A 15,218-nucleotide genomic window follows, 5' to 3' on the forward strand; every position below is an offset into this window, starting at 1 on the left:
ATAAATTTGTTAGTCTCTAAGGTGCCACAAGTACTCCTGTTCTTTTTTCTTTATGTCCCACTTAGGTTCTCATCCAAAGCCTGTCAAAATCAATGGAAAGATTTCCATTGACATCGGTGAGCTCTGACTAAGGCCCATATAGACAGGAGACCCTTGTATGTTGTGAAGCAGTTTACAAAACTGGGCATTATTTTGAAATCTCCTTTCAATAAAGGCCATGTGTCGGACCTGGTATGAATATGTTTAAGATGTGCAATTAGCACTTAGCTCTTATTTAAGCTGTAAAGACCTTGCAACAGTAACATATGCCTCTGCAACCACAAAGCTCAAGTATAATTCCTTCTCTGAAAGGCTTTCATCAGGACCTCCTGCTCCACTTGCTGCTAGTGAATAATGCAGCAATGGCCCTGCTGACTGGACTAAGCAGCTGTGATAATAATAGGGCAGCTTTTGGTTCTTTATACCGTCTAGGTATAAAGAACAAGTTTGATAAGTTAAAAAGGGCTCTAGAGGTGATCCCGGCAATTACAGACCGGTAAGTCTAACGTCTGTACCGGGCAAATTAGTCGAAACAATAGTTAAGAATAAAATTGTCCGACACATAGAAAAACATAAACTGTTGAGCAATAGTCAACATGGTTTCTGTAAAGGGAAATCGTGTCTTACTAATCTATTAGAATTCTTTGAAGGGGTCAACAAACATGTGGACAAGGGGGATCCAGTGGACATAGTGTACTTAGATTTCCAGAAAGCCTTTGACAAGGCCCCTCACCAAAGGCTCTTATGTAAATTAAGCTGCCATGGGATAAAAGGGAAGGTCCTTTCATGGATTGAGAACTGGTTAAAAGACAGGGAACAAAGGGTAGGAATTAATGGTAAATTCTCAGAATGGAGAGGGGTAACTAGTGGTGTTCTCCAAGGGTCAGTCCTCGGACCGATCCTATTCAACTTATTCATAAATGATCTGGAGAAAGGGGTAAACAGTGAGGTGGCAAAGTTTGCAGATGATACTAAACTGCTAAAGATAGTTAAGTCCAAAGCAGACTGTGAAGAACTTCAAAAAGATCTCACAAAACTAAGTGATTGGGCAACAAAATGGCAAATGAAATTTAATGTGGATAAATGTAAAGTAATGCACATTGGAAAAAATAACCCCAACTATACATACAATATGATGGGGGCTAATTTAGCTACAACAAGTCAGGAAAAAAATCTTGGCGTCATCGTGGATAGTTCTCTGAAAATGTCCACGCAGTGTGCAGAGGCGGTCAAAAAAGCAAACAGGATGTTAGGAATCATTAAAAAGGGGATAGAGAATAAGACTGAGAATATATTATTGCCCTTATATAAATCGATGGTACACCCTCATCTCGAATACTGCGTACAGATGTGGTCTCCTCATCTCAAAAAAGATATACTGGCACTAGAAAAGGTTCAGAAAAGGGCAACTAAAATGATTAAGGGTTTGGAACGGGTCCCATATGAGGAGAGATTAAAGAGGCTAGGACTCTTCAGCTTGGAAAAGAGAAGACTAAGGGGGGATATGATAGAGGTATATAAAATCATGAGTGATGTGGAGAAAGTGGATAAGGAAAAGTTATTTACTTATTCCCATAATACAAGAACTAGGGGTCATCAAATGAAATTAATAGGCAGCAGGTTTAAAACAAATAAAAGAACGTTCTTCTTCACGCAGCGCACAGTCAACTTGTGGAACTCCTTACCTGAGGAGGTTGTGAAGGCTAGGACTATAACAGAGTTTAAAAGAGAACTGGATAAATTCATGGTGGTTAAGTTCATTAATGGCTATTAGCCAGGATGGGTAAGGAATGGTGTCCCTAGCCTTTGTCTGTCAGAGGGTGGAGATGGATGGCAGGAGAGAGATCACTTGATCATTGCCTGTTAGATTCACTCCCTCTGGGGCACCTGGCATTGGTCACTGTCGGTAGACAGGATACTGGGCTAGATGGACCTTTGGTCTGACCCCGTACGGCCTTTCTTATGTTCTTATGATATTAAACTGACCTTTGGGGATTCTAAAGTCTTTCAAGGGAAAGCTATATTCATGGCTTCTTCCCAAAGCTTTATACTGTATTGTTCAAGCCATGTATGTATACCTCTTTCAGAGATTCCACTGTCAAGCCTCAGATCAGCAGGTGAACAAAGCTTTAACTGAAATCATGCAGAAAACGTGGGAGTCACCTAGTCAGCCTCTTTCTCTCCAGCCTTCCTCACTTCTTAAAAACATCTGCTATATTTTCAGAGTTGTCTTCAGTTTCAGTCAATGGTGGGCTCATGATAGGACCTTTCTCTTACTGCCCATCCACCTTTCCTTGCTTAATTTTTAATAAAGCCATACCTCATCCTTCTAGATATTTTAGCTGATTTTCTGCTGCTTTTCAATCTGATTGTATTTATTATTATTTTATTACCTTAGTGTCTATGAGCTCGTCATTGACCAGGACCTCATTGTGCAAGGTGCTGTACAAACACAGAACAGAAAGCCAGTCCCTGCCCCAAAGAGCTTGCAATCTAAGTATAAGACAATGCACAACACATAGAGATAGATGGGAGAATACATGGAAACATTGGGATACTGTTGGTCCATGTGGTGGGCAGTGGTACCAGTGACCTAACCATTGTAAAGATTTTTATAAGCATCATGACAAAGGAGAAATTTAAGGAGCTTTTGCAGCATCTTGGCTGACTTTGTTGGGGTGGATATTCTTTTATTATCATTCATATGAATTCGTGAATGTATAAAATTATTAATATATCTACATACAGACACACAATTGTGAGATTACACATACCCAATCTTGGGGAGTGTTCAAAATCAAAGCCCAGATCTAGAATTTGCAAATGATCCCCTGTATTTGTAACAGGCCAAAACTAAAACCCTGAATTGAAATACTCCTATACTTTGGATTATTTGAAATCCTGTTCTAAATTCTGAATAGTTTGAAATTTATTTCTGAATTTTTTGTCTATAGCCTGTCTCTAACTATATATTTTCTTCCCTTTTTCTTGGTACAGAATGGGTCAGATCTTCAACTGGGCAAATGTGCACAGCTCCACTGAAGTCAATGGTGCTATTCCAGTTTATACCAATTGAGGATCTGGCACAATATGTTGCTCTGATTTCAGAACTTCTTTCATACTTATATGCAGACAGATTAAAAACAAAGAGTCAGCAGTGTTCATTCTGTAACAAGAAAAGTACAGGTGTGGGGGATGGTTTTGTGTGTATGATGATTATTAAATAGGCAAGATAAAAACAACTGAATATTAAAATAGGGAAGATAAATAAGAATCAATCAGAGATAAAGTGTGCCCATATCCATCTTGGGTTTATAAACTTGCCCATGGAATCTCTATATAATGACTGTTACTTGTATTTGAATATGACTATGACTGTAAATCAGTTTCCACATGTAGGGTCCAGGAAACATGCTGAGGCAAGTTGGTGTCTATGTTCCTTCCTACTGTCAGTCAAACTAGGACAACGATATTCTATTGCACATTCTGCTCCCTTTGTAGCAGGATGCCAAGCTCACCTGTCATGGGCTGTATCCTCCCAGGTCATCAAGTCCATCCCGGCAGACTGTATGTGCCGCTTGATGCAATCCTTGTAGTGGAGTTTGGGATGGCCAACCTTCCTATTGCCTTTTTTAAAGAACTCTCTTAGGCAGTCTACTGTTATCCATACGTATGACATGGCCGACCCAAGTCATTTGCCTCCACACTTAGCTTAGCTTAGCTTAGCATGGCTGCCAGTACTACCTCACAATGAAGTACTACCGATGGGATCTCTATGAGTAACATATAAGCTCTAATTGTACTTTATTTGGCCATTGAACTATCTAGCCTTTTCTGAATTGGTTTTTAATGTATCTACCACCCTTTTGTATGGCTGAAAGGTTATTTTTATGTATTTCAGTGTTTGGCATTGGAATAAGACTAAGGACCACAGGGCTATAACTTAATATCTTTGGATAATATTAGGTATTTTCTAAATGTTTTGGCCACTGAAACCAAGTACAAGAGAAATCTGAATGTTCTGAAGCTTTACACATTGATTTGGGTCAATTAGCCAATGTGTCAATGGACAGTATTTTAATTTTTGTTGTGTAAATGTAGTACATTTTAAAACTTCTGTTGAATTCATTTCAGTTCCTAACAAATTTGGACTTTTGAAAATCAGGCCACTTTTATGTAATCTAAATATAGGTTTACCTAAAGCCATTAGGTAGCTAGGTTTGAAAATTTTGATCAATAATTAGCAGACACTTTACTGATTATACTTTTATTTTAGAAGCAGTGTTTGGCATAGAATAATATGGCATATAGTTATAGTTAAGATCAATATAATTGTATTCATGAAAGTAACATTTAAGATTAATATCCAGGAAAAATCCTGAATTGCAAGTATTAAACTGAGAAAAGTTGTGGAAAGCCCATTTCTTGGAACATTACAAACTTGACTGGAAAAAAAATGTTTGCAATCTATGGTAGATAGCAATCCTAAATTGGCTAGGAGATGGACTCAATACAAGTCTTTTCTACCTCCAGCTTGTTTGACTTTTTGACTCTACAGTGAAAGACTTCATTAAAGCCCTGCATTTTGTTCAAGAAGCTCTTGTTTTAATGCTCTTCTAAAACAGCGGTAGTTTGACATGACAGGCAGAGATATATTGTTGCCTCGGGATGCTTTTCTTCTTTTGATTGATTGCTGAATGGCTGAAAAATTAATTTTGGCATCTTTCCCTGAATCGCTTGATGTGCATTAATTTCGTTGCTTGAATATATAAGGAATATATAAGGAATATATATTCAAGACAGAAATGTATGCCACAGCTTAAAAAACCCAAAACTCTTAAATATACTGTAATGCTTTTTACATTAAAAATATACAATCCTCTACCACCTTCAGGGTGTAAAGCTTTACACATAGTCTCAAAACAAGTTGGCAGGATTCTAGTCAAGCCATTTGATATGGTGGGCCAGTACTTCAATCACATATTTTACAGCAGTGATAAGTTGTTTACTTTGTTGGGTATCTTATTGAATCTGGCTCACGTATAGCTGATGGAAGTGGTATAAATGCCATTTATGTTCCCCTGCCATCCCACCTCCAGCAGAAGGGGGAGAAAGGAGAAGGCATGGCAGAGCCAAGTTCCACAAACCCAAATCCTCGGTTGATAAGGGAGCTTATTCCATTAGTGCCAGCAATGTAGATTAGAGCAGAACCTCTCCTATTGTAATTTACACTGGGGCTGGGCATCCCTGAATCAGGAAGTCACAACCAACTCTCTGCAACTGCCCTCTCAGTTGTGCATGAGCAGCTCAGTGTAGCAAAGAATCAGGGTTATTGTTCTTTGCAGCATGTGTGTAATGAACCCCAAGAAAATATAACATTTTATGAATCAATACTGAGATTTTGAAAGCTGTCTAAGGGAATTAGATATCCCAGTCCTACTAAAATCAATCAGAACTTGCCACCCAAATTCCCTAGGTGACTTTGAAAATCTCAGCCAAAGAGCTTCACAAAAATGCCTTCTACTTCATCTCATATCAAAGCTTTTCTGTACCCATTGGCCATTACATCTGAAAATCTCTCTGTTCTCATAGTCTCTGCTGTGTGATGCATATCATAATAGGGATGCCGGTAAGAATGGAGTTAGGTGTTCATATTTGCTTATTAATGTTTCATTGCAACATGACCAGAATTTTCTTGTGGCACAGGCTCAGTTTAAAAGAAATGTTTCCATGATCTGTAAAAATGCATGTTGGATCAGCAGTTTTAAATCCACCCTTTCTCAAAAGGCATGAAATTGCTACTTTCTGTTTCCTTGTGTATTGTGCAATTGCATATCCTCCGGTTAGTGACAGTAACTTGCTGCGATGTCAAAAAAAATGTTTCATATATCATTTCCCCTACTCTGGTGTAGCTGGCAAGTTATTTTGGTTACTCTTGTGTCACAGCTTATTAATCTCACCCCCAAGGAGCATATGTTCTCACTGTTCATTATTACTGTGTTGATGATATGTCATGTGTATAATTCTTGCAGTCATGAAAGGCTCTGTTTTTGATAACACAATTCGCTAATAGTCAAAGGACTAATTATATGAAGGGATGTCCTATTGTAATTGAAACTTTTAAATATTTTAATGGAAAGTGATAAACAAACTATGCAAATAGACGTTTTGGTAGTGATGCCTATGATTTACATACACAGGTATGAGGAGGTGGCGTACCAGGTGCAAAAAAAAGACCCAAGTTATCTGATTCACCTCTCTGGTCCATATGGACCTGAATTTTAGAGGCGCTGAGTCCCTGCAACTCCCACTGAAGGCATGCAATTTTGGCGAAAGGCTGCAGGAGCATCTTTGGGGAACCGTGTCTGTAGCCCCCCTTCTCAGTTTCTGTGGGCAAACCTCAGTTTGAATGGCAGGCCATTTCCAACAAACGTTATATATGGGGTCAGACTGGGGGTTCTGCTACTGAGATTTCAGCAGGGATAGAGAGTTTGAAGGGATGCTCTACCACCACCAGAGAGTAACTTTGTATTTGGGCCCCAAAATTCTAAAAATATTCCTGAAAGCATACCTTCCTAAGAGCTCCTTAGGAGAATCTGCTGTTGGACACAGGTCATGGCACCTATCTTTATTATTGAACTGTCCAAGTGTAAAAGTGTTGTTTGCAATGTTGTTGTAGCCATGTTGATCCCAGAATATTAGAGAGACAAGGAGGGTGAGGTAATATATTTTATTGGAACAACTTTTGTTGGTGAAAGAGACAAGTTTTCAAGCTACACAGAGTTCTTCTTCAGGTCTGGGACAGGGAACCAGAATGTCACAGCTAAATATAAGGTGGAATAGATTGTTTATGCTAAATCTGTTCCACCTAGTATTTAGCTGAGTACTTTTCCCAGACCTAAAGAAGAGCTCTCTGTAGCTCAAAAGCTTGTCTCTCTCACCAACAGAAGTTGGTCCAATAAAAGACATTACCTCACCCACCTTGTCTCTCAAGAGTCAAAGGTCTTTTGTGCAGTATCAAAGTTTCTCTCACACTGCAGTACCAAAACAATGGACACACTTTTTTAAAAATTTTATTGATCTAGTTGTTCAGACAGTTCATGATGCAGCAGCGAGATGGGGTGGGGGGGGGGGAGAAAAGCATTAGAAATTATGGTGATGATTGATAAATACTGGCCAAGTACTAAAATCTTCTGAAAACAAGTGAAACTTTACACAAACATGGTCAAATTATAAAATATTTCCACATATTCACAGAATTTTCACAAAACAAAATCAGGAACTTTTTTGCCTAACTCTTTCCACAACTTTAATTCAGCCACTATTGTAATGTATTTGCACAAAATCCCAAAGAAATCTAAGTAGACCAGTACTTAATTTTTACTTTGCATTGTTTATTGGTGTTCAATGGAACCCTGCTAACCAAATATTAATTGTCAACAAAAAAACCCAAAAAAACTGGACTACCAAATTCAACTAACTAAAAATTGATTCATGTGAAATCCACTGGTTATATTTTTGCAGAAAGCATTTTTTTATTCACGATGCTGCATCTGTGTTTCTTTTTCTTAGATTGAGGAGGATACGTGGCAGAAATACTATCTAGAAGGAGTCTCAAATGAAATGTATACAGAATATCTATCTAGTGCCTTTGTGGGTCTGTCTTTCCCTGCAGTTTGTGAGTAAGTAGATATATATTAATTATCATAAATTCCTTGCCTGCTCTCAAGTGAAATCAAAGGTTTCCATAGGAGGCATTTCCACTCTGTTACAATCTCAATATCATTGCCTCCTCAGATGGGATCCAGTAAAATAAACATTAAAGCAATCACTGTATGGAAGTACTCCAAACATTTTAATGTCTGTTTCCAGAAGAGACTTAGAACTAAGTGAACATTAACGAAAGACTAAATGCCAAGTGTGTTTGAAAAAATGAATCAGCAATCCGTTTAAAGGGAATTATTTGTTCATCACTGGTGTCCAATTGTTTCTTCTAATAGTTCCCATTCTTTGGATGGTGCTTGTCAGCGTCACCCTCTTGATTCTTGCCCAATCTCAAAACAATTATTCATTAATGTGAACAGCTGTAAAGGAGTTGTATATACTGTAGGAAGAGAGTCATTTAACACATCATAGAACTGCCTGAAAAATACTTTGAACAAACATAACTTCTGCCAGCAAAAAGAGATCTATCTGACAATGAAAGGGGAACATGTGGGGCATTGACTGAATAGCCATGCATAGTCCGTAGGACAGTCTTATGCCTTACTCCTACTGAGGACTGAGTAACCTTTTATCTATCCAGGAAGTGCTCTGTCAGAAAGAAGTGAAAGTGCACAAGGCCACAATGATAGACATATCCACTCCAAACACTTGCAGAATAATTTAGGCCCATCAGGTTTCTATTATTGATGATGATGATATTTTCTATTTGAGTCACATCAAGAGGTCCCACTGTGTTAGGCACTGTTTACAGTCTAACTAGACAAGAGTTTACAGTCTAACTAGACAAGACAGACAGGGTGGGAGGGGAGATAGAGTCACAGAGAGGTGAAGTGACTTGGCCCAAGGTTACGTAAGAGATCAGCATCAACAGATCCTCAGGGTATCTGAGTCCCAGTCCAGTCTGGCCTTATCCAGTAGGCTATGATGACTCTCAGACCTAAATCTCATGATGACTCCATTCTTTCAGTTGAGACCAGGAGAGAGTGGGAGGGGCCAGGTTTCCAGGGAGTCACTTGCTCTTCTCCTCTAAGGTAGAGTGACATTCTTTTTACATCCTTGCTTCTTTTCATGTAGAGTAATATCACCATAGTTTACAATATGAGTGAGAGAAGCAGCATGATAAACAAGTGATGGAGCTTTGGTCATAAATAATTTCTGAGCGTATGTAGATTTAAACTAATCCAGACCACAAGTCAATGGGGATTTGTGTGAGGAAGGGGTTCACAATCCAGCCCTTAGTTTCCAGGGCTTGTGACTGGCTTATTAATAGCTAGTGTTTGTTTACCCTGAAAATTGTATCAGAAAATGTCTTCCCCTACGTCAAATGCACTAAACAGAAAATCACAAAAGCTACCATTCTACATGGTATTGAGCGAAGCCTAATGTGCACTGTCCCCATGAACCAAGTTACAGGAACAAAATCTCCAAGCAAAACCTTTGCCAAACCCAGTCAAGTTTCTATATGGTTCCTAGAAAAAGGTAACAGAGAATGTATTTAGCATAGAGCTATCATTCATTCAACACACCGATAGAGCGGAGGTAGAATAATCAATAAAGAAAGGCTATTTAATGAGATTTAGGAACATCCCAAAACATTTGAGCTCTACTCAGGCATTTGATTATCTAGAGGCTTAATTATCTGTGTTTCCTAGTTTAAATTAAAGAAAAAGATATAACTCAAATATACCAGCAGTATAATGATAACACTATTCAATTCAGGTTAATTAAAGCATAGTGGTAATTAGAGTGTAGTGTTGTATATCACTGCGCTTGGCACATAAGTATTTTCATTACAGTAAAAAGTGTCTATTCAATTTCAGATGACACATAGGACACCAAAATGTGCTTAAAACTGGTTTGTGAAAAGGAAAAAGAATTGGTGGACACTCTGAGTACAATCAACTATCTGCAAAATATAGAGACATTTAGAGCAATGTTTCCCATCATGCAGGGATCTTAAACAGCATGCAGCTAATGACATTTTAAAACATGGAAACTGGATGCAATGTGCTGCCCTTGTGGGCTCTTGGTTTTCATTACTAGTTTGGTAGATTTTCAGCAAACCAGAAACATAACTGCTTGGTGGATGGTGTGACAGGGTGCTATCAGCAGCACCCTGATCACTGGCATTGCTACAGCCTGGAGAAGCCTGCTGGCCCAGCTGAGGGCAATTCCACACTTTCTGGTTGGGATTGTGAGCACCTGGGTAACAATCACAGGGCTAACAAGGTAATGGGGGAGACTATAAGGAGAGGAAACAGGAAGCAAGGGGCAGCTCCAGAGGAGCTCAGAGAGTGAGCCTGGGCTGGGGAGCGAGGGCTGTAGGGAAGCCTGTCTTTGCGCTAAGCCTGTTGCATGGTATTGTTATGTCCGAGAGAAATAAATGCACACCGTGGTGAGAGACAAACAGCCGAGTGTGCATTTGTGACTGCAAATCCATCAAACCTGGCTAGGCAGCAAGGTTCACCAGGTAGCGACAGAGGTGCCCTGTGGCAAATGGGCTGCCACTCAGTCCAGACAACTGGATGCAAAAGGATGCAGAATTAGTGGTAGTTTCTATGGAGATAGGACATTAAACATTTTAGAAGCATCACCAGCTTTTTCCATTATTGTAAATGGACCCTCCAAGTCAGAAGGGGAGGGTATTCATAACTCATTGTGGAGGCTTTACCTGCTAAAAGATGGTGGCCAGATGCTACTGCACAAGTTTTATTCAATCTAGGGATATCCCAAGACGTGAACAAACAGAGATTCATAGCTGTAGGATTCTCCAACATTTTGCTCTTCAGTAGATTTCTTAATGCATCTTCTCTTCTTGTTTGCCAGGAGGGTCCTGTGAGTTCTCACTTCTCTCACAAGATTGGAGCCCATACATAGAAATTGCCATTAAAAAGTCAGTGTTTTCCAGTACTTTCTGCACCAGGGTATCTGACATACGGTGGTATGTCCCTACATTTAGGGTCTTAATTATCTTAACTGCAGTGTCTCAGATACTGTGGGGTAAGAAACACTGACCAAATGCTGTGCTGTTAATGGCAGCCCCTGTACATACCGTACAAACAGCTCCCATGTCCCTGACCTGTTGCTTATTCAACCTCGGTTTGATAGTGCCTGTTCCTGTATCACCAGCACAGTCACTATGGGTATGTCTTCACTGAAGCTGGGAGTGTGCCTCCCATCTGGAATAGACAGACTCTTGCTAGCTCAGTTCAAGCTCAGACCCACCCAAATCCTTTGATCTGAGCTTGGAGGACTATCCTGAGCCCCCATCAGTGCCACAACATCCACACGGCTATTTTTAATGTGCTGACTCAAGCCAAGGTAGCGTGAGTCTGTCTACCCGGGCTGAGAGGCATGCTCTCAGCTTTCAGTGTAGACATACCCTAAGTGCGTAACTCTTCTCAATAGGTGGAGTCATAGAGCTGTGCCTTCTCCCAGCAGCTGTACCCTGAGTCAATATACCTACTCCACTCCTACTTGCTTTAATTGGAGCTAGAAAGAGTTGTGCAACAACAGCCCCATAAATCAATTTGAGAATATGTAGAGGTCTTGGAAGACAGATATTCAATATATGGAACTCCCCCTTTTTGAATATATTACATCTGTTTGTGGAACCTATTACTTTACCTAAATATGAATGAGAGGGGGACTAGATTCCCCCACATTTCCCTTCATTTTTAGCCTCAAACTTACCAACCACATTTGCAGGGAAATGGTTAGCTAAGATTGTAAATTCTTTGGGACAGGGACTGTCATTTATTATTTGTTGCTCCTTTTTAACCACAGTGCCTAGTCAAAATTTTGGTTCCCAGGGGTGTTCCAGTAGGAAGTAGAAATTGGTGATAGCCAATTATTTTTTTGATATGATTTTGTTTATTTACAAGGAATCTACAAAGTCCTGTGTCTCTGAACGCAGAAGGAATCAAAAAGCCACAAACTGCTTTTTCTTACAGCACCGAGAGAACAGTTTTCAGCTTGCACCCTGTGACATCAGGCATCAGCTCTGCTAGTTGGTGCACCCTCTTCTGGTGGTGTCTTGCCGCAGTCACTTATGCTCCAGAGACCCATGTCACTCCCAGGACCACGGCATCCTCTTCATGACACAGCCCTCTGGCTGTGCTGCACTCTGTGCTCCCCCCTTCCAGGGGACAGTATTGCAGTCCCTTAGTCCAGCCACTTCCTCAGTGGTGAGTGGAGGCGGGGTGGGGATCCGGGTCTGCCCACTACTCCGGGTCCCGGCACAGGGACCCTGTAGATGGCCGCTGCTTGCAGCGCTTCCTCCGACTCCTCAGTAGATTTCCCTGGTCACTTCCCTGTGGCCCTAGCATCCTCTTTGCCCTTGCCTGCAGATCCCTGCAACCTGCCAGAAGTTGCCTTTGGCTCCCCAGATCTCTGCCTGCAGCACTGCTCTGTCCGGGGTGCTTGCTGTCTTCAGCCTGCAAGGCAGCCAATCTATCTCCCTCCTCAAGGTCCAGGGAGTGACTGAAGCTGTTCTGCTCTGTAGCACTTCTTATATGGGCCAGCCCATCCCAGTGTGGGGCAGGCTCCTCAACACACACCCCAACCCAAAACCTTTCTCCAGGGTCAGCCACTGTGCTTTCAGCTGCTCCTTAAGCCTGTCTCTCTCCCTCAGTCTGTTTGTGTCCAACCTCAGACCAGTTCTACACTATACACTTACTTTGGTATTACTGCATTGCTCAGGGATGTGAAAAATCCACACCCCTAAGTGATGTAGTTATACCAACTTTAATCCCCCCAGGGTAGACAGTGCTATGTTGGTGGGAGAGCTTCTCCTGCCAACATAACTACTGCCTCTGGCAGAGGTGGAGTTATTAAGCTGGCAGCAGAGTTCTTTCCCGTCGGCTTAAGGCATTTTCACCAGAAACATTTCAGTGGCGCAGCTGCATCAGCACAGCCAATGCAAGTTTGTAGTGTAGACCTGTCGTCAGTTTCTTTGTGATCTCCTTCTCCCTGCCCATCCATACCAACTCAAAACAACACACAGCAAAAGCTCCTGGGTGGATTCACGCACACCTTTTGTTTTAGGTGTGGGTTTATATTTACAGTCATGTTAATTGAAGGGTGAGTTCACACCTACCAATCTCAATGGGGTTTTAACTCAACCCATAACAAGGTTTCACCCAGTCATAACAATATGTTTGTATAATGCCTAGCACAATGGAGCTCAGCCTGGTTGTGGCCTACAGGCATTACTGCAATATATAAACATTATTAATAAAAATGAATAATAACTTTTATAGATAATAATATACTACACTATCATTGCCTGACAGTGGTTAAAGCTGTGTGAAACTCAGTGATTTCACATCACAAAGGTGCATGCAAATATTTTTCTGCAATTTCAATTTTCATGGATTTGTACCCTGCCTCCCGTTTAAGCCTTATGAGCTTAAAAGAACTCAACCCTCCCCCCTGCCCCACATAAAAAGAGAAACTCATTCAAAGCTACCAAATTTTAACTGATTTTTGTGGGTGTGAAACCACACAAAATTACATAAGTAGCTGGAAAGGTGTGTTGGATTTTTTTCTGTCTCATGCACCAGCAAATCTGTCAGCTAAATTTGGACTTCAGAAACATCATTGTTGCTGATGGTGCAGAAAGGCCAAATGAATACAGTTTGATTTTAATTGCAGAGCTGGTGGATAGAAAAAATAATCTTTTGATTTGTAAACTGAGATAATATTTGATCTGAAAATTATGGAGAGAAAATGAATATGAAACCCTACAATGTCATTTTTTAGATTCCCTTTTCTGACTAATAGCACTGACAGATAAGACACCAAATATGCTTACTGTGCAGGCATCATTCTTACCACCCACCAAATGACAGCCTTTTCTCAGATTCATGACTGCTGGCTGCAAATGTCTCTACTCACGTACTCGTGCCCTTGCCAGCCACCACTGATTTAACTGAAACTTTTAAAATATATATTTATGATGACTTGTGGAACCCCTTGAATATGGCCGCAGATTTGGGTTGTCTTGAAAATGTGATTCTCTACACTTATTTGTGTAGCGTTAATGAAAGTGGACTCAGATTTACATCTGGGTGTGCAAGGTCCCTTCCAAGGCCACCCACTTTTCTCATCACCATGGATCAATCCCCCATTTACCTTTAATATCTTTAAATAGCGACCCTTTCCACTCTCCATGATTTAAAGAGGCTAGTTCTTTGGCTCCTTGGGGCCACATTCTGTGGATCGCTTACCACCACTTACCACCATCGCTTACCACCACATATAAAATAGCTTTATATGGGGATGGAGTATGATCCAAACCTCCCTGAAGCCAACAAAAAAACTTCCATTGATTTTTTTGGGTTCTGGATCAGGCCCAGAGAATGTGGGCCTCCTTCTCCTATCATTGAAACTAACAGGAAAATGACTGTTTCCCCTGCCAGATGCTAGTTATGTGAAGAACAGGATCTGATAGGTGCTCTGTGATCCCCAGAGTGCAAACTGATCCCTGGTTGCAAATCCGTCCCTCGGGAACCCATCAGTGCTTCCTTTGTAAACATGCCTTCTCAGTCACTGCACACCATCGTGCTGATAGCTGTTTTCTGCTCCCGTTGCATGGTTCTAGCTGGGTTATGTTGCATATGTCCCTGAGCCAGAAGACCTTTTTAAGAGTGGGGGACAGTGCCCTCTACTAAGTGGTCCCTACAGTGAGCCTGCAGGGATGAAGCTACTTGGCATTATCGTGAGTTTTAGCAATAACGCCATGAAAGGAATGAGAATTTGTGTATTATCTCCCAAGACATCAGGGAAAGTATTAACTGAAGTGCTAAATTACATTTAAAATGTTGCTGTGCGAAGCCATTCAACTTTGTTTGTAGAAAAATATTTTGACCAATTTCAAATAATTTATCTCCAAATCATCTATTGGATTCAGGCTGTGGAAATGAAAAGTTGCATACTTCCATTCTTTGGCTGTGAAGATGAACAACATTTTCCATGCACTGACTCTGTCAATGGGTATTTTTTTTTTCAGTCAGCCATTCATCACTTGCAAAATATAAAAGCTAATTGTGTTTCATTTTATTGGTCAGAGGGGATTAGGACAGAAGACGTGCCTTGAAAATATGGCATCTCTGTGTCTCTCACAGCTGAGACTGTAGTTAAAATTCTAATTTGACATGGAACTGCTAATGCCCCATTAACTAAGGTCTGTATAATAGATTATATTGAACTCCCCAGTAGACTGATTCACCTCTCATTTACCTTGGTGTAACTCCAGTGACTTCAGTGGCACTGCTACTGATTTACACCAGTGTAAAATGCATGGGAATCAGGTCTTTTGTATGACTACAGGTCAATACAGATAGGCTTACATATTTATTGATCCACCTCATGGTATGTCCCTTGTTTGGGGTTTTTTGTTTTCCCCTCACCTCTTGTCAGGATATATGGAAATTTCTGTTTTGCCTCTTATA

At 40.6% G+C, this 15,218-nt stretch overlaps 1 protein-coding gene across 2 annotated transcripts in view; it reads left to right on the top strand.

The window, feature by feature from the left end:
* The window catches only part of LOC113406893 (calcium-activated potassium channel subunit alpha-1), a 911,445-nt gene that overhangs the window by 728,236 nt on the left and 167,991 nt on the right, over nt 1-15,218 (top strand). For both annotated transcript variants that reach the window (XM_026653744.1, XM_026653746.1), the window contains exon 15: nt 7,612-7,721. In XM_026653744.1, the coding sequence (XP_026509529.1) occupies nt 7,612-7,721 (110 nt within the window). The remainder of the gene's footprint in view (nt 1-7,611; nt 7,722-15,218) is intronic.

The sequence above is a fragment of the Terrapene carolina genome, unplaced genomic scaffold (genome assembly GCF_002925995.2).
Source record: "Terrapene carolina triunguis isolate 2854851 unplaced genomic scaffold, T_m_triunguis-2.0 Scaffold148, whole genome shotgun sequence".
In the NCBI taxonomy this organism is placed as follows: domain Eukaryota; kingdom Metazoa; phylum Chordata; order Testudines; family Emydidae; genus Terrapene; species Terrapene triunguis.